Raw genomic sequence first — 22,029 nt, 5'->3', positions numbered from 1 at the left:
CTGCCCTTTATAATTGTGCAAAAAGTTTGAGGCAAACGAGTGAATAGAAATGGTTCAAAATGACTTGAAAATTGTGAAAAATTGTTCCATTATAAAAAAGGTAAGAGGGTTTTCTTTCTTCTTTACAGTTACCATCTTGGATGGTATGATATCCTTTTGTGTTAAGAAATGATCTGGGCCTTGAGAACTGCAGCCCAAAAAAGCTTCTAGGCCTTTGGAACTGCAGCACCCTGTAATTTCAAAAACTTAAAAGGTTTATTGGAGTATGTTTCGTAGCAACGCTTGGGTGCAAATGTGCCGTTATACACTAAGAAATGGTTTCTCAGTACAAAGTGTACTTCATGTGGTAATAAGCAATTTAAAAAATACTTAATACAACAGTGCAAAGAAAAAAAAAACAAGTTTAACTAAACAAGCCAATATATAAATATATATTTTTATCAGTTTAACCTCAAACAACTGCAGCCCTGTTCAACTCTTTTCTTAAAGTGTAGAGAATTGGGGCCTCAGCAGTTGTTAAATCATACAAAGAACAGAACAAGTAAAGAACTGATATTTATTAGGGTTATACAGCTTTGACAGACTCATGCCACAGCAGATTCAAAAATGCCAATCCATGCCTACATTCCTAACCTTCACTGGAGGTATCAGTCACATTATATGAAGTCCATCTTGTAGCTCTGAGACACAACCTGCCTCAGCTCATCACAGATAAAAGTGCACAGAATTTACAGTAAACAAACATTAGGATAACATTAATTGCTGTGTTGCTAGACAGCAGTAGTGCTAGAGTAAGCAGCATCTGAGCAAACACACAATATAACTTAAAGGCCAGGAAGTAACAGTAACAACTTTCAAGTCTAAAAACAAATCATTAAAAACGTTTTACCATCAGAGGAGCAATGTTTGAACCATACTTTGATTTTCATAGAGGTTAAATCTCCAAAGACCTATCCAGCACAAGCAGGGTCAGATTAAAAAAGGTTAAAACATTTTAGTTGGTTCAGTAAAAGATTAAAAGCAGTTCTTTGTCATTTGAAATGACTCAAAACGTCCCTGAACGGTGATTCGTTTCTCTTAAGAGAGTAAAAGCCGCATGATGTAGATCCTGACAGCATATTAACTATTGGCAGACTGCATGGTTTCCTTTCAAACAGATTAATTCAAATAAATCCAAGTGAAGATCAAAGATAACCATTTTAAATGCATTTTTTCTTCCACTAACCTAATATAAAGAGGAAAAAGTCACCTTGCTGAACGCTAAATTCTAACTCAAACATATATAAAAGTAGACCAAACATGCATCTGTGCATTCTCAAATAATTCATCTAAATGTCAATGTGTTGAGCTAAAAGAAAATCTGTAATTGAGTGGTAACCCTGTTAAATATTCATGCACAGGCATTTTAATAGGGAAGAAGTGAATTGCCATCATTATACAAGGAGATTTGTTTTTGTTCATATTCATTTGATATAATTTGTCTTCAAGCAAATAAAATGATGAATGTTTGTCATGCTCTGCTCAACTGTAAATTGAATAACTTCATAATACTTTAGTGTGAAGAGAGATATAATCTGGCACATTGTAAACTGTTCTATTAAACCGTCACACTGTTAGTAAAATCCCTGTTACCTAACTCAGCTCGGAAAAAGTTCAAACAACAAGACCACGAGGAAAAACTCCATAATATGTTCCCATTTACATGCTGGTGAATGTATGTGGTATTATACTGCCTGTTCCTATCTGTCTGCATATTGCTGAAGTCTGTGTGATGATCCTCAATAGTTATGTTCCCTCAAATTCACGGACAAATAAGCAACATTAAAACAGGGCTAAATTCTGACATCAGATCTGATCCCATCAAGATAAAATGGAATACTCAACAAAGACCCTTTCATCTACAGCAAACAGCAGGCCCGGAACATAATCATCCCAGTTGACGATGTCACCTGCAGCGTGACACTCTCATTGGCCGAAATGAAGAGCACAGAACCCCTCCGCAGCATGATGTCAGTGAAAGCAGCAGCTGAAGAAGCACTGGCCTCACCCTGAACCACCAGCAGAATTCCAGCACAGTCCAGAGGGCTCACTGTGTACTGTTTCACTGAGGGAGGAATCTGCAGAAAAAACAGCAGTACACCAGTCTGACCTTGAGATAATTCTGCCAAAAATCACATTTACTGCAATAATAGTCAGCCAGTCAAGACATGTTTGGTGTGTGTGTTTGCTTCTTTAGTTTCACACTGGAGCTATGACCAAGTAATATCGTGTATTCTGCCAGTCTAAATCACTGCACATGTGCCTAAACTCTGAAGAGCTCCTAATTAAACTCAAATAAACATGCTTTTGTGGTTTTTGGCACTGTACAATGTAAAAATGAACAAAGGCATGAAGCCTGAATTTTGACCATATTGTGACCATTTTTCTTGATGAGTATGTTATGCAGTAGGGGTGGGCAATATGGCAAAAATATCTCACAGTATTTCAAGTTAGTTTCATGATACATGGCTTATATTGATATTCTAACACATGGAAAAAATGCTCGTTTAAAACCATTTAAAATTAAAGATTTTCACTATTAAAACCAGCCATCAAAAACTCTAGGTACAATGTTTTTTTGTTCCAGGTTTCACACACGGCACTACACTTAATCCAGTTAAACAGGACTAAATATGTTGTTTTTGTACTGAAACATGAAGTGGCTCAGTGCTTTTGAGTGACTGATGAGGCCCAGAAAAGCACGGTGTTCATCAAAATAACAGAATTTATCAGAATAACCATAATCTATCATCATATTGCCTCAATTACAGTTTAATAAACAGCCTTTCTGAGATTAATTAACAACACAACACAGATTGATACAAGTGTGTGAAGGTGTAGGGTCAGGTGTGCAGTTTGCATGAACTGGGGGCTATAAGCTTACTTTATTTGTTTGCTACGTTAGCCTTGTAGCTCCAGTGCAAAAGTTCAGAAGCACACTTTGGCACTAAATATGTCTTGGTTGTAGAACTGGGCAACATGACAATGTTTCTCATATTTTTCTGAGCATATCATGGAAACTGTCAGTACTGAAAAATTACTAACGGCATGATTACAAAGAGCATAACTGGCCCTGTTTAAAATAAAGTGTATCAAATATTGACTACAAATTCAGTTCATTGTTTCTGTTTTTTAAAATGTGTGCTTACTTTGTCTGCTGTTAACAATTTTTTATGACATCTGCTATGACATATCGTGTATCGTAAAAAAACTTTGAAAACATTGTATAGTGATATGACATTTTGCCTCACTGCCCTCTTCTGCTTGTTTACTGTATTGATGGATGGTTGTGTAGATTAGATTTTTTTGAAAGCATCACTTTGAATCAGGAATTGCCAAAATATGGCCATGGGAAAACCTCTCTGAATTTACTACCAGAGAGCTGAACATAATGTACTGTACTGCTATATTATGTGACATTGTACCAGTCTTTGCCCTGTATTAATACAGTATCTAGTAATACCCTGTCCAGTATTTGTTTACAATGTACTATAAATGGAAGAGAAACAAAAGGCATATTTGCTTTTTTGGCCTCTATTACAATGCAAAGCATGTCCAATAAGGTTCACTGTATTAAATAAACAGTAACGTAAACAGTAATTCTGCATTAGGCCACAGTCTACATCCTATCTGGAAAAAATGAAAACGAAAATTAAACAGACTTTACAAAACTCTTCCTATTCCACTTAGCTGTGAAACTCACCTGTATCCTCATGACAGTGAAGTCTGGTACAGGTGGATCGTACAGGTAGACGCAAGGGTCTGAGGGGTCTTGAATTGAGGGGAAAATTTTGGCACTGACTGGAGCAGGACTGTAGTTCAGCATTTCACACAACGTGTTCACATCAATGTACTTTGGGGTCAGGCCAGCCCGCACAGTGTTATCCGAACAGGCCATGCACTCAATGCAGTCTGTAAGACATATTACGGACGGGTTAAATTATGGTCGATTTTGCTTACAGTGGATATTTTAGTAAGATAGTGTGTCAGTGTTTCTAATTAGCAAATAAATGGTGATAATAACAGAGCTGATAAAGTGTGTGAAGTATTCTAAACTGAACAATTCATATTATACAAGTATTCATATGTTTGTTCTTACAGTGCATGTTTGGATGCTACACTTCCTAAAATGCATGCTCTTATTGCTAGAGATAAATCAAAGATAAAGTGACCTCCAGAAAGGTAGGCATGAGGTTCGTTGGCTCCCAGGAACATAGCCTCTCCTGGCTGCAGCACGATGCGGTTCAGAAAGTAGATAGAGAAGCAGCCGATGTCACCTGGGTACTGCGAGTGCAGCTGCAGCAACAACTCTCCATTACTGCTTGATGTATCCTTCCCTGCAGCCGCTAACAGACAAAGCATAATAAAGAATTTTGATTTCTGCTCAGCTACATAAAAAGAAAAAGCAGAACCTTACAAGCTTACCTTCTTCTGACACTCTTTTAACCAGCATGTTCAGCTGGTCCACAAATACTTTCTTCTCACAGTTCATCATCCTGCTGAAGCACTTCTTCAGAGCCAGAGAGATTCGGCCTGGGTTACCTACACAACTCTGCAGCTCATCTGCTGCTTCATTACCTACCAGAGCATGGAATTCTGGGACAGCTGAAAAACACAGATAGTTAACCATTCCATACAGTCATGGACATTTGTCAATAAACAACTATACACTATAGTCGGGGATGCAAGGCTATATACACTGAACTCTTTGTATGAGTTGAAGTATGTTGTATTTACAGTCATTGGCTATTTTATCAGTTACAGACACCATTAAGTTCACCTTTTAGGTAAACAATTAGAGACTGACCATCTATTGCTGAACAGTTTATCAGCTACTCTATACATTATCAATCAATGCAAAGGAGTGTTCATAGGACCACTGCTGACCAGATATTAGCCAGTAGACCATTTCCAGCACAACAGTGATACCAAAATGGCAGTGGCATGTCAACGTGTCCTGTGCTTGTATGAGTGTCAGATATAGAAGTGTTGCTGATTCAATGTAAAACACTATGTGATTTTTTTGAACAACCATGGTTAAATTACAGGTTTTGTTGATATTCTAATTGAAAATAAGTTAACACATCCTCTACAGGCATCAAACATTTTACTGCTTTGTTTTTCTTTTTTTTTTACTGAAAAGATAAACCATAAAATAAGCCCTAACATTTGCCATAATTTCCCCCCTAATATTTTACATTTAAAACTTTGTCACTTAGAAAATCATCAAAAGTAATTTGACTGGGGTGCCCAAACTTTTGCAGACAGCAGTATGTGTTTAGCACTCACCTTTGAGGAAACTGATGATTTCCTCCAGAGGCCGGAAGCCACAGAGGCCTTTAAACTGTGTGAGAGCGATGGCCATTTCTGGCTTATGGTTGTTGTCTGGGTAGTGCTCAGGAAACTGGGCATGAAGTTTGGCAGCCAGCTCCTAAGACAGTTATTAATTAATCAGAAAATGGAAAAAAAGCATTAATGGAACACAGTGTAGTAGAGTATGTAGTGTCAGTGTATTTCATGGAATAAAGCTCTTTTTTCAGGTTCTTCCTGTCTACTCACCCTGTTGGGATGGGCCTGGATGGACAGTGCAGTGTTGACAGACAGCACTTTAAAGAGGAAGGGGAGCTGTCCCTGGAACATGTCTTTGACCTTTGATCCCAAGCATCCTGGGTAATCTGCGATCCACTGCCCCAGTGTCCTTTGAGATATCCTGTTGTCTTTGATAAGGGCATCACCTTTTGGGTGGGCTCCCATCCAAAGCTAAAGAAACATATTAGGTATTTTGTTACATTTTTACATAAGTCCTGCCAGTACAGTCCTGTAAATTTTGAGGCATTTGGTAGGATCTAGGCCCAGTTTCCCAAAAGCTCCTTCGTGTTAGTGCTAATCTTAACTTGATGCTTGCTCTACAATGTAAGAATCATCTTTGTGCTAAGACACCTTTAGGAAACCCAGCCCTGAGCAGTTAAGATGCTTCTGAACCCTTCAAAATTCATCCAGGAGTTACTGTCTGCAGTCACATCATCAATAAAAATGAATAAGTCAGTTCCACTGGCAGCCAGATGCTTATACCAGAATATCATACAGATGAGGTGCTGTGCTTTTGATCATATGCAGATTAACCGCTACAGGTTAATCTTCATCTCAACCATCTGTGACTGCCCCACCTTCTGCACGGTGATGTGCATTTTGTGGTAAACACTCTAAAGCACATCAGTTTGTTTCTTCATGGTCATCTTTGACACTTTCCTACACACTGAAGTACGTTCTTAACCTGTTTAACAGTATTCTTCCTTCATCTCCTACTGTGTATACACTGGTATGCCAGTTTCATTTGCTAAGCAGTGCCTTCTCACTTCCTAACAGGGCATCAAACAGATGATACTGATACACCAACTGTGCTTCAGTGTATAATCTGTAATCTCTGATGTCACAGCCTTCTGATGCAGTGCTTTAGTGAGAGCTGACACTTCTGTGGTGCTCATGTAGAAATACAACAACACACAGCAGACAAAGAAATGTTACATCTAGAATGAAACTGACCTTTAATTAGCACTCTTATGCATGAACTAATGATGCTACTACAAACCAAAACAACTGAACAGCCAACTATACAATTACTAAAGCCCTGAAGTAGACATCATATAAAAATTAATATAATTGTTAAATTGTTCACCCAATATGGATGTAAATATCACTGAACTGAAGCTGAGTATAGCTATTTTATAATCGTTTTATTTAAGATGCAATGTGATACAGTACAGAGCCAAAACAGACTACACTATATGCATGTATATTAACCAGTTGGCCACTTCATTAAACCACCTCCTTGTATCTACACTCTTTATCCAGTTTATCAATCCACTTTCTATACAGTTTTTAAACACTGTGTCCACTCTCTCATACATTGTTGGTCCACATTGCAGATGTAAAGTCAGAGATGATAGCTCATCTGCTGCTGCACAGTTCGTGTTGGTCAGGGTCTAGCCCTTCATCAGTGGACACAGGACGCTGCCCACAGAACGCTGTTGGCTGGATATTTTGGTCGGTGGTCTATTCTCAGTCCAGCAACTATGCTGTGTATGATTCACTCACACCAGCGCAACACACACTAACAACACCACCACCACCACGTCAATGTCACTGCAGTGTTGATAATGATCCACCACCCAAATAATACCTGCTCTGTTGTGGTCCTGACCACTGAAGAGCAGGGTCAACGGGGGCTAATAAAGTATACAGAGAAACAGACGGACTAATTGAACAACTAGTCTGTAATTTTAGAACAACAAAGTGCACTTATATGGTAAGTGGAGCTGATAAAATGGACAATCATGGCTGTGGAAAAAAAATATATACACACATACACTATATTGCCAAAAGTATTCACTCACCCATCCATATCACTGGATTCAGGTGTTCCCATCCCTTCATGACCACAGGTGTATAAAACCAAGCACCTAGGCCTGCAGACTGCTTCTACAAACATTTCTGAAAGAATGGGTCACTCTCAGGAGCTCAGTGAATTCCAGCATGGTACCATGATAGGACGCCACCTTGTGCAACAAGTCCAGTTGTGAAGTGTCCTCGCTACTAAATATTCCACAGTCAATTGTCAGTGGTATTATAACAAAGTGGAAGCGATTGGGAATGATAGCAACTCAGCCATGAAGTGGTAGGCCACATAAAATGACAGAGCGGGGTCAGCGGATGCTGAGGTGCATAGTGCACAGAGGTCGCCAATTTTCTGCAAAGTCAAAGACCTCCAAACTTCATGTAGTCTTCAGATTAGCTCAAAAACAGCATAGAGGGCTGCATGGAATGGGTTTCCATGGCAGAGCAGCTGCAACCAAGCCTAACATCACCAAGCGCAAAGCATCAAATGCAGTGGTGTACAGCTCCGCCTCTGGACTCTAGAGCAGTGAAGACGAATCACGCTTCTCCGTCTGGCAATCTGATGGACGAGTCTGGGTTTGGCGTTTGCCAGGAGAACGGTACTTGTCTGACTGCATTGAGCCAAGTGTAAAGTTTGGTGGAGGGGGGATTATGGTGTGGGGTTGGTTTTTAGGAGTTAGTTACAGTGAAAGGATCTCTTAAAGCTTCAGCAGATCAAGAGATTTTGGACAATTTTATGCTCCCAACTTTGTGGGAACAGTTTGGGGACGGCCCCTTCCTGTTCCAACATGACTGCACACCAGAGCACAAAGCAAAGTCCATAAAGACTTGGATGAGTAAGTTTGGTGTGGAAGAACTTGACTGGCCTGCACAGAGTCCTGACCTCAAGCCGACAGAACACCTTTGGGATGAACTACAGCAGAGACTGTGATCCAGGCCTTCTCGTCCAACATCAGTTTCTGACCTCACAAATGTGCTTCTGGAAGAATGGGCGAAAATTCTCATAATCACATTCCTACACCTTGTGGAAAGCCTTCCCAGAAGAGTTGCAGTTGTTATAGCTGCAAAGGGTGGGCCGACATCATATTAAACCCTATGGGTTAAGAATGGGATCTCACTCAAGTTCATGTGTGTGTGAAGGTAGAAGAGCAAATACTTCTGGCAGTATAGTGTGTGTGTATATTATACACACACACACACACACACACACACACACACACACATACATACACACACATACACACACATGAAGATGGAAAGGTCTTCAGTTAAAACACAAGGAAGACAAAAGCAGACATAGCCTTTTCACAGTGACCTTTCCTTTATGCTATTTAAAGACCCACTGGTAATTTATAACCTTTCCATGGATCTTATGGGATGGTTCATTCATGAAAACAGACTTAGGTGCCAAGACCAAACAGCAAAACATACAAAAAGCAAAACACACATACTACAAGAACAGACCTTTTTATTTGACAAATGAAACAGCAGGCAGGTAACCCTTATGGCAAAGCAGAGCTGCCTGATATCCTCCTCTAACGGCTATTGAGCAGTGTTGAGATGAACAAGGAGATGAGCCACAGATCAGTACCAAAAAGCACCATTCTACAAAGGGCCCAGCCTTACCTCAGCATACGGCTTGCCATCCTCTATTACAACTTGGGGGTCTCCTCCAAGGACAAGTTTAGCCACCTCACTGTCCAGCCCCACCTTTCCCCAGGCATAGTTCTGGACCACGCAGGACAGTGGAAATACTGTGGACACAAAATGCTTCGCCTTGAGTTTTTACCACACCCAACAATGCGCTATTCAGAGGGAAAGAAGCACACTGCTGTCTCCTACTCTCGTCGTGTTTATTTAAGCTACACAGCACGTCATTTAGCAGTAAATGCATTTCAGTGCACACTTCTAGACAACTGAGCTGAGCTACGGTAGCTGTACTGCGCTAAAGAGGAGAGAACACCTGCAGCACCACAGACACTCAGCCCAGCGCTAATACTGCCGAGGTCTAACAGCGGGTCGTTAGTTAGCGAGCTCGATGCTCTCGGTGATACAGCTGGTGTTAAAGAATGAATGAAAACAGACGAAACGTAGACACAACTGACCTTTCACTTCCTCCATGTCTGCGACGTTGACTGTCAGGGCGTTGTGACGTCAAAAACTGGCATTAAAACAGGAATCGGCAACATTTACAGAGAAAAATCATTATTTACAATATTTATGAACTATCCCTGTTTAAAACAACTTTAAGGTGGCTCACGCGGATTTAACCTATACTCCATCTGATGGCTTTAACCCTAACATGACCAACTCATTCACGACTTAAACTCTTTTATACAGTGTTAAACAGAATACTCCATAATAAGCAGGGATAGATGTAGTAAAATCTACACCTTTAGGAACAATAATAATAGAAGCACAAAAAAGCCCAAATCTCACCGGTGACGTTTTCCTCACAGTGCGGCGCATGCGCAAAGTTCGGCAGCTGCGGAAGTGCGAAGGGGAGCTGAGAGTCCGCGGCTGAAGCAGCAGCGCAGCGCTGTTTATTTTCTTCTTTAGATCATTTTCTCTTTGTGTTCAGCTTTGGGAGAAACTCCGCCAGTATGTCCGGCTTCGACACCAACCCGTTTGAAAACCCGGTAGACGTTAACCCTTTTCAGGTGAGACTGAGTCTTTTTAATCAGTTTTGAAAATTTCCTTTCAGTTTTTAGAGGAGTTTCTCAGGAAACCTATTGGCCGCAGTTTGCCTAAATCTGATTGGGCTCGGCCTTTGATTGACAGTTCACTCTGCCAGTAAAAGCGCGTCTTGACAGTGAAGAAGGGCGGGGACTATTGTAGGAAGTTCTTCGCCCAGTGTGGCTGCTACGCGCTCTGCTGGAAAATTACACACCGCCCTGGCTTTTACTGGCATTTTATAAAGCTTTACCGATAGGGGTTTAACAAGAGGTGTGGACTTAATAACCTGCCATAGTTGCCCAATTTATTTTTTTACATTCAGTTAGTGTCCAGTAAAGTTTCGGCATATTAATCATAGGCTAAATCATCAGGACTTTGGTTATATTATCTAGGCCTTCTGGGCTACAGCAGTCAACAGGCAGCTTTTCTGTGTTTGCACTCATTTTTGAAGGTATTACATGTGAAAAAAGAGGACGAAACAAAATAAAGGTGTTAAAACTTTAATGCATTATACGGCTTTATCTAATACTTTTAACAATATTAGATAAATCCACATAATGTCAGTAACCCTCATGGTCTTGCTGTTTATGGTCTTCATTTAATGTTGGCTGTACTTCCTTTCTTTTTGAGGAATGGTTTGTTGTAACACATTGAAGTGAGGGTATACAGACATATTGCCCAACTTACTGAAGTGTATTGAAGTCATGTGTCCATCCTTCTGACAAAGTGCAGTGGTCCTCAGAATCTGCAGCTGGTGTAGTTTCTGTGTGTTTCCACTGAGTGCTCAAAGCAAATAGCTTTTTCTCTTTTAAAGCACTCCTCCTCATAAAAAGGAAATCGTCCCTGCTGTACTATATTAATTATTAGCTCTGAGACAGAACTAGAAGAACAGTTAGTTTTGGATATAAGTACCTCAAAGTGGCAAAATCTTGTATCTCTTTAGTACATTTCTGGTATTTTGTATGATATAAGTAAAGTGACAGTTAATTGGTTGGACATGCGAAACCTTACGATGTGGACAGCTACACACACTCAGATTTGAGTCTGCTGTGTTGCAGTATTTAATCAACTGCCTTTCTTTGTAGAAGATCTGGGTTTTGAGACGAGTGTATACATGTGCCATTATGAATATCTGTAGCCTGTAATTTAGTGTGTAATAGACTAAATTCGTGACTTGTATACACTTAGACTGTGTCCATTGACATGGATTAAACCATAGATCTGAGTCTGCATAGCTGTCCCATTTTGTTCCAAAAAAAACTTCCAGTTTTTGTTGCTCTTGTGCCTCAGATATGTTGTACATTACACTTACATTACCTGTTTATGATAACTTTGCTTTATGATATACAGTTTATAGCATAATTAGCTCACATCCTGGAACAGGACAATGGAGCAGCTGTTATCTTTCTTTCCCTGTCTTGCTTCTGAAGCAGTGCTTTGGGACAAGAACACGCCTCTTTTCTTCTGCATGACGCGATTGTTGCATGTTTGTTTGCAGGGTGGGGAGCGGAGCCAAAATAGGATGATTGAATTCAGTGGACTAGAGGTTTATTGAATTAGGACATCCAGGAAAAGTTAACTCGATGGCTGGCCTGAGACGAGAGTGTAAAGTACCCAGAAGTTTTAAACTGTGTCCAACTGATTAAAGTCTATTGAATCAAACAGGGCTATTCTTGGTCTGTATATAGGCAGAAGATGTTTTCTTTTTTCTTTTTTTTTGAAGATTTGCATAGCTGTTATAAAATTTCTAATTAGGCGTGTTTAAGCTATAGAGGTGCAGAATTGACTGCTTGTCTGAATGTGGCTCCTGTGTGGTGGCGTCAGCTATAGCCTAACGTGAACACTTCAGGAGTATTCAGGGAGTGCCAGCAGGTGTGATCTGAGATGAGGATCGTATCGAATGACTCAAGCCTAAGAATACGTGTAGGCCTGAATTACATTCAGAATGGAAACGTCATTATACCAGTAAATTTGCTTACACTGGGATTTGTCTCCACTATCAGAAGTAAAGGTGCTGTGCAGGTGATTGTTTATCAGGCTACAAACAATGTAACTATACCCTCAAAGGTCAACAGTGGTTTTGAGGTCCAACTGTGTATATTAAATACATTTTTTCCAGGCGACAGGTACGTATTTGTACCCTTTCACAACAAAATAGAACCATAAAAAAAGTCTGCAGACAAGACAGCAAGTCTGTAGTTAATATTACACATTATAATTAATATATTATTTTTTTCTGAGAGTTTACTCTGTTCCTGGAGCTGAGCATGAAAAGTGTTAAATAGGTCAAAGCATTTGGCTACTTTTTTAAGCTCTGATACAAAAGTGTTACTGTTTGGTAAGTTTAGGATGTAAATGGCCTTACCTGCAAGAAAAAAAGAAGTGACTTGGATCAAACACAATGTGTAGAGTACATACACTGCTGATAGTACAGTTAGTTATAGTTAGTAATAGATTTTTTTTTCTACTAAAAACGGTAATTACTCACACATGTTCACACGCTGACATGGTCAATAGCATGTAGTGAGGCAAAGCAAGGCAAGTTTATTTGTATAGCACCTTTCATAAACAGTGGCATTTCAAAGTGCTTTACACAGACAGAAAAAGGAAAGCAGTAGATAATAATACCGTTTATAATGTTTCTGGGATCCAGCACCTCAGAAAGGCTTTTGCAAGGATTGTTACAAAGACATAAGAAGTGCATAGGACGCAAGAAGTGCAATTGCAGTTATACTGGAGTCACTTCCAGCATCATGAGTAGGAAGAGCACTGAAAGTTACTGCTTTCACATGTTGAATAGCAGCTGTAGCTGAACAAAAATCTTACATCAAAGTAATACCAACCTCTAAGCTGTTGATCAGTCTTTGGGATACCCATGCTAGCAAACCTTTAAAAAACCTCCAAAGAGTTGACAAAGCTTAGGAGAACATTTAGATTTCAGGATGTCAGGGGGTAGAGATATGAAGCACAGAAATATAGCGTAGGCGACAGGAAATGTATTTCAGATATTTCGTGTCATATAACTTGCTTTTCTACACACAAATGCAGCCCGGAGTGTACAGCATGGAGTGCTGCAATGTTCAGCTTACATCAGGTATTTTAATGGGTGTTGTCATAGAAAATAGTTTTTGGAACAAATATACACAAACACACATGCCATTTCTGTGCTATGTAGCACAGTCCATTTCAGGGGCTATAGGAGGACTCAGCCTCACATATACATACAGACACTTTTGTTTTCTGTGTTTTCAACATACGAAAAGCCTTTAATTAGCTGATGAGTTGAAACAGGCATGGTAGAGCAAGAAAAACCAGCAAAGGGTCAAAGAAATGGGATGGAATAATGTTTCACTTTGTCTGAGAACAGCAGACTGACTCACTCAGCAAGTAGACACGAGATGTTTTTGCAGTTCCATATTATGACAGAAGATAGTGGTAATAACCCATGTGATCAAGTAGTGATTGATTTTGGTAACAGTGCTAATCCACCAAGACCAGATTTCAAAATCACAGTACAGTACAACATGCATAATATATTTTAAGTACTTTATATTGATCTGCAGTTAACTGCTCTAGTACTGTGCGTGTTACTGAACAGTACTGTACAACTCTTCTGTGATTTTTTTTTTTTTTCTGTAGTATAAATTGTAGGCATGTGAATGTAGGTATGGAGGTGTGTGCATGATGTATTTTGGTCATTTGAGAACATTTTGCAACCAAACTGCTACAGTCAGTAGCTCCACTGAATTATATGGTCTTCCACTGAAATATTGTAGTCATGCTTACACTCTAGATGTTTGTGTGAGAGAGATAATATGAAAATTCTAAACAAATTACATTTTCTCCCAGGTGGCGATCCATTTTATAACTATTCATGAAGTTATTAGATTGTGATATGTTAAAATTATAATTTTATAGCAAAATATGCTAAATTGGCAAAAGTTAACCAGAATACATGCAGATAATTCATACAAAAATGACGATGTTGAAATGCAAAATTACTACTTTGCTCATTCAGATATTCATAATCAGTGTTTTCAATAAAATAAAAAAATATATATTGTGGCTGATGATAATAATAATAAAAATAATAATAATAACTTTTTTCATTTAGCTCTCACCATCATTATTGACTTGCAAATGACTTGGAGAGTAAGGATCTGTCCATATTGATTACAGTGTAATTATCACTGGTATTAATGCTTAACATTATATTTTTGGAATAGGTGATAGTTAAAAGTCTACACTGCAGGCATTTTGATTATTTAATTATAGTGTACTAATACTAATACTTAAAGAAATGCCTTTCTTTCTTTCAGGATCCCTCTGTGACGCAGGTGACTCACTCTGGAGTGGATCGTCTCGAGCAGTACAGCCCTTTCCCTGCCACTGACTCTGTAAGCAGTCAAACAAAACACCATAAGCAAATTTTTGGTCTAGAAACTGTTTAAATTGCAGATGAGGTGCAGTTTTTATAACTAGATTAGGTCTAAAGGGGCGTTCCTTGGGGGCAAGTTATTTGTATGTTGAATCTTTGATTAACCCCATCTTACATAATGTCTCATCAGCTGTACGTTTAATCAGATTAAATTAAAGTTTATATTAAATCATTTCAATGAAACAATCTAAAGCAAAATAAATTGGGTAGATGGCCATAAGCAATATTTCCCATCAGTTCAAACCAAACCAAACAATTGTGAGAGGAATACAGAAAATAAAATGGATTCTGTGGAATAAAAAGCAAAAGTAACTCCCTTTTTGACACACCACGTTTGATTCCCAGCTCTGCCTCTTCCCATCTTCTTCTTATTGTTATTATTATTTGATAGTGGTAAGACTTACTATTTTCTGAGTGAAAACAAATGTTGAAAAAGACAATAGAATGTAGACTAACTAATAATACTGACTGCAAAGACAAATCCAATTGGATTGAAATGTTTAAAATGAAATGCACAAAACATTGAAACCAGTATGTGAGCATTTTATGAATTACTTTGTCATTTTATTAGTTTATTCATCTAATACCATCTAATATTTGTGTGCATTTGTTAACTCTGTTTGAAGGGAGCTTTTACAGGCTCTACTATTCCAGCCTCTGCTGCTCCTTCACAGCCAGCAGTGCTGCAGCCCTCTGTGGAGCCAAGCCCTCAGGTCAGCATCTCACATGCTGCAGTGCAGTGTGAATGTGTCTGTGTTTGTCTCACAGGGATAGTGCAGTTTTTATCAACAAGATCTATCAGAATGCAGCTCAGTAGATGTAGCTAAAGTATCAGTTTTCTTCAAGCTGCTAATAGCGCTGAGTTCTTATGATGCATCAACTGCATGTATTTATTGCACCATATATGTGAGGGTCCTAACTGAAACTCTGTGCTGGTACTGTAGGCAACTGCAGCTGCAGCCCAGGTGAACTTGCTGAAACAGCAGGAGGAGCTGGAGAGGAAAGCAGCCGAGCTGGACCGCAGGGAACAGGAGCTGCAGAATAGACAAGTGACTACAGGTACTGTTACACTGTCTTCAGCTAAGAAACACTCAGGATGGGAAGTATTCTAAGAGAAAAGCGAGTACTGCTATGGAATTGTCCCATGATCTGGATTTTACCAGAGGGGAACCCTGAGCGCCATCCAGGTCTCCAAAGAAAGCCCAGTAATTTTCAGTGAAATAAAAAAAAAGAAGAAATTTAATTTAAAAAAGAAAAAAGAATCCTTATGATTGTACTATTTAAATTCTGTATGTTTTACAGTAATACTGTAATTTTATTTTTAAAAATTGATTGAAAACAAAAGAGTTAAATTATTTAAATGAACTGCTGAAAGTAGTCTGTTCTTGTTAGCCAATCACATTTAATTGGTAAAATATATGCTAATATGTTGGTTACAAGTTTCAAATAAAACATGAAATGCAGTTTACAAGCTTCAGATGTCTGTGTTTAATCTAGAACAGCCAGAAAATGTTTATAAATTGCTGTTAGAGTAGCACGAATATACCACTAGAATTCTATAGGGATGCTAGTAGGAGTACACATTGTTGTAGAGGAATGTTTTTCCCTTATTTTTGACCAAGTTTTGACATTTGTGGTCTGAACTTAAGGCCTAGTACTAGACGTCAATGAAGGCAACAGGATTTTACTGTTTTGAACCCAAAACAGGAACTCTGAACAGACCAGTTTGTGTCATATCATTGCAGCGTGTTACCTAAGGGTGGAAGTAAAGACAGCTCTATCACCACCTGAAAACCGTGCATGTGTTGGATTATGAAGAAACCACTAGAGTGCTTCAGTTCTTATTCACTGTGTGGCAACAAATCTGTTTTTATTTGCAAATTGTCTTATTTGCTTATATGAGGTTAAGAAGGACCCTGATTGTTAACTTTGAAAGACTTATAACATTTACAAATTTGCATTAATTGGTGTTTGTTTGTTTGTAGTCCATATAATGGAAAACATGATATAAATATCGCTCACTTCCAATACAGACATGCAGAAATGTACTAGTACAGCAGAACTGAGATTTCAACCAATCAGCAGAGCAATAGATGAAAAGAGAGGTGTTTTTAATTGGTTACATATTTTCCACTCATCTATTACATCGTTTAATTAGAATTGCTCTTTGCAGGGAAAGAGAACAACTGGCCCCCACTGCCCAAAAGCTTTCCCATAAAGCCTTGCTTCTACCAGGACTTCTCTGAGGAAATTCCCCAAGAGCATCAAAGGGTCTGCAAAATGATGTATTACCTGTGGATGTGTAAGTACCTAACAGTGCCGCAGACAGGCCGATGATCATTTTGTGCAAGGCAGAAATGTACTTTCATTCTTCTGATCTGCTTATTCACATTTAGCCCCTGGCTTGTGAAACGTTTATGAAGAGTTCTAAAATCACACCACGCCTACTGTGTTGTGCTGTGTAGACTGTCTACTTTGTTGTCAAATACAGACAAATACAATCTATTTTCTCTGTTTTTTTCTTCCATCTCTTCTCATGGTACTTCTTGCACTCACACTTTTTCCCATCCTTTTCTCCTTCTCTCTCTCAGTGTATTGTGTGACTCTGTTTCTCAATGTGCTGGCATGTCTGGCATATTTCACCGCTGGCACGAATTATGGAGTGGATTTTGGCCTTTCCATCTTGTGGTTCATCCTCTTCACTCCCTGCTCCTTCCTGTGCTGGTACCGACCTGTCTACAAGGCTTTCAAGTGAGTGTCACCATTATTTTAAGAACACATTGTGAACTCATAGTGTTTGGAATTCCTGTAAGTGTTCATTAGTTTCACCCTTGTGTTTTGTGTTAGAAGTACATTGATTAAAACTTGCCATTTCAAAAGAAAACTGCCTTTTATCTGTTGTATTTTTATTATTTTGTGTGTAATAAACAGTAGCAATGTGTTTTATGTTCTCTTTTAGGACTGATAGTTCCTTCAGTTTCTTTTTTTTCTTTTTCATCTTCTTTGCCCAAGTGGTGGTGACTATCATTCAGAGTGTTGGCATACCCAATTGGGGGAACAGGTGAGTGCACACATTCATTGCATCTCTTTTCAGTTTTTCTTCTTTTGAACATTTCTGGCTGGTCTGTCTGTAGTTAAAAGGTCATTTTCCAAATTTCTGTGTAGTTCAATAGTTAGGATGTGAACAGTCATTCAGAGTGTTGGTTAGATTTCTTAACAGTTGTGGTGATAGGAACCACAGTGAAAATACTTCATTCACTGCCCAAGGCCTGCACGTGTTTATGTGTATTGTTGCTGATGGTATTATAGTGGTACGTCTGAAAAGATACCTTTTCTTTGGGGACTGTTTTACCTCAACACACTCTTTGTTTACATGTTAAAGATGGATAATTTTTTTCCATAATTCAATCTCTGCCATCAACATATTTTAAAAGTGAATATATTTTTTAAAGCGGTCATAAAATGATAATTCAGGCATTGGGCAGCAAATTTGTATTCATTTCATGTACTAACTTTCTGTGATGTAGCTTTTAGAGATGATGTAGCTTTTTGGTCATGTAATTCCCATCAGCACCACTGCGATCAATTCTGATTGTTCTAACTTTCTCTAGAACAGAGCAGTTCACATCAGACTGCTCTGAATGACTTTGTTTACTGTACTGTCCTTTTGAAAAATCTGTGGACTTCCCCTTTGTGTTTTATTTTGTGTGCTTTCCGAGGGGGGCAATGGTATGAGAAAATATGAACATCATAAAAGTGGGCATAAATAATGTACAAATTTGAAATACCCATTTGTGGTTTGGCTTGGACCTTGACTGCAGTTTGCAGACCTGGACTGTGTTCAGTGATAGTGCAGCTTCAGCAGTTCAGTTAACTATGTTAAGATTTGGGGATTTTGTGACCTCTGGTAGAACTCAGTCAAGTGTGTCTGACATTAAAATGAAACAGTGTATGACATGGTCTGAAAAAGTGTGCAATCCAAGCTGAAGCTGCTGAATGTTTTTCAACATTTAGTTTAATCTGTAAAGGAAACGTATTTCAACGTGTTTTTCCCTCCTGACTCAGTAATGCAAAAACTTTAAGGTTTTAACAATAAATCTTATATAGTGCAGCTTCGATGTAACTGTCGCAGTCTAGTGTCATACCTACCAGTGACGACAAAATCCAGGAATGGATACTTGATTTAAGGGTCAGATTTGAGGCCTCCTTGCCTAAAGCAAATATGTAAGTGGAATGAACAGCCATGTCAAAATTGGTGGCACTATCTTGAATTCAGCTTTTAATCAGTTTGTATCAGATGCTTTTGACAGTATGTAGTCCTTTTTGTCACTAAACGTGATGGTGACATAACATTTTTTCAGCTTCTTTCAAGTAGCTTTTCCTGAAAACCTTCTGGTCGTGGAGGTGAAGTCTGAAGTTTGACAAGCCCACCTTAAGTAAACTAAACTGTGCAGCTCTGAAACTGTGATTTTTGGGTTCCTTTTTGCCTCTCACCATACTTGAGGGCAGAATTCTCATGTGTCCCATTCTTGGAAAAATGAAAACTTTTCAAGCTTCATTATCGCCCTGTTTCTGTTTAATGTTCATTTCAACTGACTTCACAGTTAACATCAACATCAAAGTTCTGCTGTTTTTTTTTTTGTTGTTGTTTTTTTTGTGTCATTTCTTAATCTGTGCACAACCTTCTGTCTCATTTGAGTTGAGCTCTTTAGTTTTTATCCATGTTAATAGATGACAGAGGGATTTTACATGTGTGCAAACGTTTTTTGTACCCCAGGAAAACAAAGTAATAACAGAGGTTTCATTTTCACCAAATGCAAATTTCTTTGGTTTTATTTAAAATATCGTTAGGGGTGCCCAGAACTCTGCCCTGTATTTTTAAAGAATACACTGTTCTTAAAATAATGCAGCTTCTCCAAACTGCTTTGCATTTATTATACCTACAGAAGTGTTGCATTATTTTAAAAATGGTGTATTCTTTAAAAAATCGAGGGTTTTTGATCATTTTAGTGCAGCTTCTTGAGTGTCGTCAGTCATTCTGGAATCGACTCTACATGGGAAACTACAAGTGGATTTTAGTTGAATAAATAATTGCAAATTCACTTTTCCGTGCTGCTCAGTGTACTTGATTCCCTTTATTCCCTCTAGGCCGTAGTGTTGAGATGAGAAAACACAGATAAACAAATGTTAAAAAGGCAAAATGATCCGTATGAAATGATGTTCATATTTTTATGCACGTATAAGCTTTCATCTCTGCGTCTCACCTCAGTGACTGGTGTCTTTCTGCTGTCTGTTTTCCGCTCTCTAAGTTGGAAGCACTAACACCTCTTGGACCTTTCCTTCACTGCTCTCTTGGTGTGTGATTGAAGTAGGTCTTCCACTGCATCTCTACTCTCTATTGCCTCGTTTTTCTGCCCTCCATGTTTCCATTTATCTTCACCTTGTTAGTCTCCCGTTTGAGGTGGTTCGTCTCACAGGATTGATGTCATTTACACTGCTGTGTTTTTTTTTTTTTCTTAGCGGTTGGATTTCAGCCAGCACTGTGGTTCGTGACCACGTGGCTGTGGGTGTCGTAATGCTGGTAGTGGCAGTTTTCTTCACTGTGTGTGCTGTGATGTCGGTTGTCCTGCTTAAAATGGTATGTATTTATTCTTGTATTTATTTGTATTTATATATATTTAGTGTTTAGTCAAATGTCTGGTAGTCAGTAGTGGTGTAAAAATGCATCGATGCATTGTAGTGCATCAGTCTGAAGATTCAACTGCACTGAATTTGGAATATTATAATTATTTATAACCTATTATAATAATAATAATAATATGCACTAAAGTTACTAAGTTCTCAGGCTATTTTTAAGTGTAAAAAACTAGTCTACCAATGTGTAGTTTCTCCAGTCACATTTATGTATTCAGTATACTTTCAAAAAAGATTCTGAATTGTACCAAAATAACAAAACTGAATTAAATTGTGGTGACAATTTAGATTTTATGAAGCAGTGAATTTCCTAAAGAATCATAAGGTCAGAGATTTACTTGCTTAGTTACTGCTTAGTATTCATTGTCATTTTTCCCCCCTTAGGTTCATGGTCACTATCGCCACACCGGTGCAAGCTTCCAGAAAGCCCAGCAGGAGTTTTCTCAGGGCGTCCTCACCAACCGCACGTTCCAAAGCGCAGCAGCTAGTGCCGCTGCCTCCGCAGCCCAGAGTTCTGTTCAGAGGAATTAGACCAAGCAGAAAACGTCGAGAAACCCATCTCAGTGGACCTGGGACCTCCAACTCCATCAGCCATCACGAACCCAAAGCTTAGCCAAAGCTGCTATGAGATGAATGATATGGATCCCCTCCATCATGCTTTGGTCTTTGGCTGGCAGAGGCACTAATTTTTGCAATTCACATATATTATTATGTGAAATTGTGGGTGTGAGGTAAATAATTGATGCTGTGTCTGTATAGTTGTACTTAAGCTTTGTGTTTGTGCATCTTGGCATTTTGTGGTGTCTTTTTTTTTTTTTGGAATTTGCTTAAGCTGTATATAATCTAATTTAAGGCTGGCCCACATCAGTGAAGGTACAAAATACTTGTCCATGTATTCAAAAATGACAAAGAACAAAATTGGACTTTCCCTAAAGTGATGTCCACTCAGCTTAGTTCAGTTTAGGTTTGCTTGCATTTAGCTACTATGTGATTAATGCTTTAAGCTGCATTAGTTATTCGTTACAACCGATGGACTATTGGAATATTGTGCCTTATGATTTCAACCTTTTCATACTGTATTCTTACAATCTGATCTTCATGCTGTGCCATAACTACAAGGGGGAAAAAGAAAATGACTTCATTTCCATGCCACATGTTACATGAAAAGCATGAAGGTCTGGCAGGTCAGGTCTCAAAGCTGGGTGGGGGCATGAAGGGAGATTTGATGCTAAGAAACTTAGATCACTTAAGTCAACGACTTGTTCTTTAACTAAAATTCAGAAAGAAATGTTGCTTCTGGCTTCCTTGATGAAGGATAATTGTTCAAAGCTGCTGTCTGTTATCCCCTGTGGAAACCAGGCTGAAGGGAGACTGTGCATGTAGATAAAATAATACAAAAAGGTTCACATCTCAAGTCTAATTGTGGACTAACAGTGGCCTTAGATTTGATTATTGTTCTGGTAAAATATTAGGATCTAAATCAAAATTCCTAGATTTTTTTTATTTGCACTTTGTGGAAGGGAGAAATGCATAAATAAAACTTACAAGTACACATTTCTGAAATAAATCAATATCTTTAGTGTCATTTTATGAACACATGCATTTTATCCTTAAGGATGTTTTACTGAAAATAGTGTTTGAGCAAATTAAAGTTTTTGATTAACAGTTTTCTAGTCTTGTGGTCACATTTGTATAACCAATGCGTATTTCCTTGGGATCTCACCAGTGTATGTATTGAAGCCCACAAGCATACCAACCCGTACTGCACACGTTGTATTTAACAGAAA

At 38.6% G+C, this 22,029-nt stretch overlaps 2 protein-coding genes across 2 annotated transcripts; one reads left to right on the top strand and one right to left on the bottom strand.

The window, feature by feature from the left end:
- Positions 1-542: 542 nt before the first annotated feature.
- Positions 543-9,931, bottom strand: mpi (mannose phosphate isomerase). Its single transcript, XM_017701210.2, has 9 exons — positions 9,874-9,931; positions 9,540-9,595; positions 9,061-9,188; positions 5,599-5,799; positions 5,329-5,470; positions 4,465-4,644; positions 4,212-4,385; positions 3,743-3,951; positions 543-2,117 (listed from the first exon to the last, which is right to left on the bottom strand). Exons 2-9 carry the CDS (start codon positions 9,553-9,555, stop codon positions 1,899-1,901), a joined length of 1,269 nt encoding a protein of 422 aa, XP_017556699.1. The 5' UTR covers positions 9,556-9,595; positions 9,874-9,931; the 3' UTR covers positions 543-1,898.
- On the top strand, positions 9,910-21,910 carry scamp2 (secretory carrier membrane protein 2). Its single transcript, XM_017701211.2, has 9 exons — positions 9,910-10,094; positions 14,430-14,507; positions 15,175-15,261; positions 15,493-15,607; positions 16,722-16,850; positions 17,140-17,299; positions 17,508-17,609; positions 20,069-20,186; positions 20,627-21,910. Exons 1-9 carry the CDS (start codon positions 10,038-10,040, stop codon positions 20,771-20,773), a joined length of 993 nt encoding a protein of 330 aa, XP_017556700.1. The 5' UTR covers positions 9,910-10,037; the 3' UTR covers positions 20,774-21,910.
- The last annotated feature ends 119 nt before the right edge of the window (positions 21,911-22,029 follow it).

The sequence above is a fragment of the Pygocentrus nattereri genome, chromosome 11 (genome assembly GCF_015220715.1).
Source record: "Pygocentrus nattereri isolate fPygNat1 chromosome 11, fPygNat1.pri, whole genome shotgun sequence".
In the NCBI taxonomy this organism is placed as follows: domain Eukaryota; kingdom Metazoa; phylum Chordata; class Actinopteri; order Characiformes; family Serrasalmidae; genus Pygocentrus; species Pygocentrus nattereri.
Note: the sequence above shows the minus strand (reverse complement) of the source record. Positions and strands in the feature narration are given on the sequence as shown.